The sequence below is a fragment of the Suricata suricatta genome, chromosome 3, assembly GCF_006229205.1.
Source record: "Suricata suricatta isolate VVHF042 chromosome 3, meerkat_22Aug2017_6uvM2_HiC, whole genome shotgun sequence".
In the NCBI taxonomy this organism is placed as follows: Eukaryota; Metazoa; Chordata; class Mammalia; order Carnivora; family Herpestidae; genus Suricata; species Suricata suricatta.
In genome coordinates this window covers 54,591,115-54,592,281 of record NC_043702.1, presented here as the reverse complement: position 1 = coordinate 54,592,281, position 1,167 = coordinate 54,591,115, and the positions used below count along the sequence as shown (strand labels likewise).

Genomic DNA, 1,167 nt, shown 5'->3' with positions numbered 1-1,167 from the left:
TGCAACACATACTTTCACATTTAGTAGGCTAACACATATTTTCTCAAAAACTTTATCACTATGGGACTGACAGCAATAATTAGTTCCTAATTATGATGATATTTTCCCTTTAGTAAGATAGTGCTGGCAATTATTTTAATATAATGTAGTTTGGCGATGCCCCATTTATAGACCATTAGTAGTGAGGTAGATGAATTTCAGTTTTTTTGTTACTAATATATAATTAAAGAGGAAAAAAACCCTAGGAAATTTTTTCTTGAAGCTATGTTTATTTCTCTTTCAGAAAGCTAAATTACTTGAAAAGTGGTAAGGTTAAAATTAAATCATGTTGTTAATATATGATTGGGTAATCAGGTGTCTGTCCCTGCATCACAGTGAAATCCTCTGTGCTTTGATACCATTTTGTTTATGCATCTATTAAAAGCACTTAACTAAATTGTGCTGTGGTAATTTATGTTTTGTGTCCACGTTTTAGAATATGTTTGGTGTTCTTGTATCTCTAGCACCTAGCACACAGTTCCTGGCACCCGGGAGACCTGCGTAGTGGATAAATTAATGAGTAAAATGAATATAATCAATTACACCAAAACTGCTTTAATGTGTTACTGCTTTAAAAAGCAAGTCAGAAAACTAGCAAACCATTTAAAAGGTTTTTTTTTTAATATTTTACAACAGAAACTCTAAGTACAAACAAAATAAAATCTATCAAGTTGAGGTAGGATTTATTTCTTATGTGACTTTCTTTTGAATAGATGAATAAAATGTTTTAAAAAGTAGTCTATATTCTACCATACAAGTTAAATGCTGTTCATGATACTCTCATTTCTATTTTTGTTTTAGGCCGACTGAACTAGATGCACTGGTATTTGGCCATTTGTATACCATTCTTACCACACAGTTGACCAATGATGAACTTTCCGAGAAGGTGAAAAACTATAGCAATCTTCTTGCTTTCTGTAGAAGAATTGAACAGCACTATTTTGAAGATCGTGGTAAAGGCAGCTCATCTATCAGATCATCTTAGAGATAGGTCTTAATTTGGTCATTCATTAAAAAAACTAACTTGAAATATGTAAAAGACCTAGTAAATGATGGTATCAGAATTTTAAAACCAAAAACACTGCTTTTTGAAACCTCAGAATAAATTATATAATGTATCCTATACAC

At 31.2% G+C, this 1,167-nt stretch overlaps 1 protein-coding gene across 2 annotated transcripts in view; it reads left to right on the top strand.

Moving 5' to 3' along the window:
- Positions 1-1,161, top strand: part of MTX2 (metaxin 2) — a 62,562-nt gene extending 61,401 nt beyond the window's left edge. For both annotated transcript variants that reach the window (XM_029934347.1, XM_029934346.1), the window contains one exon: positions 841-1,161. In XM_029934347.1, the coding sequence (XP_029790207.1) occupies positions 841-1,024 (184 nt within the window). In that variant the 3' untranslated portion in view covers positions 1,025-1,161. The remainder of the gene's footprint in view (positions 1-840) is intronic.
- Positions 1,162-1,167: the final 6 nt, after the last annotated feature.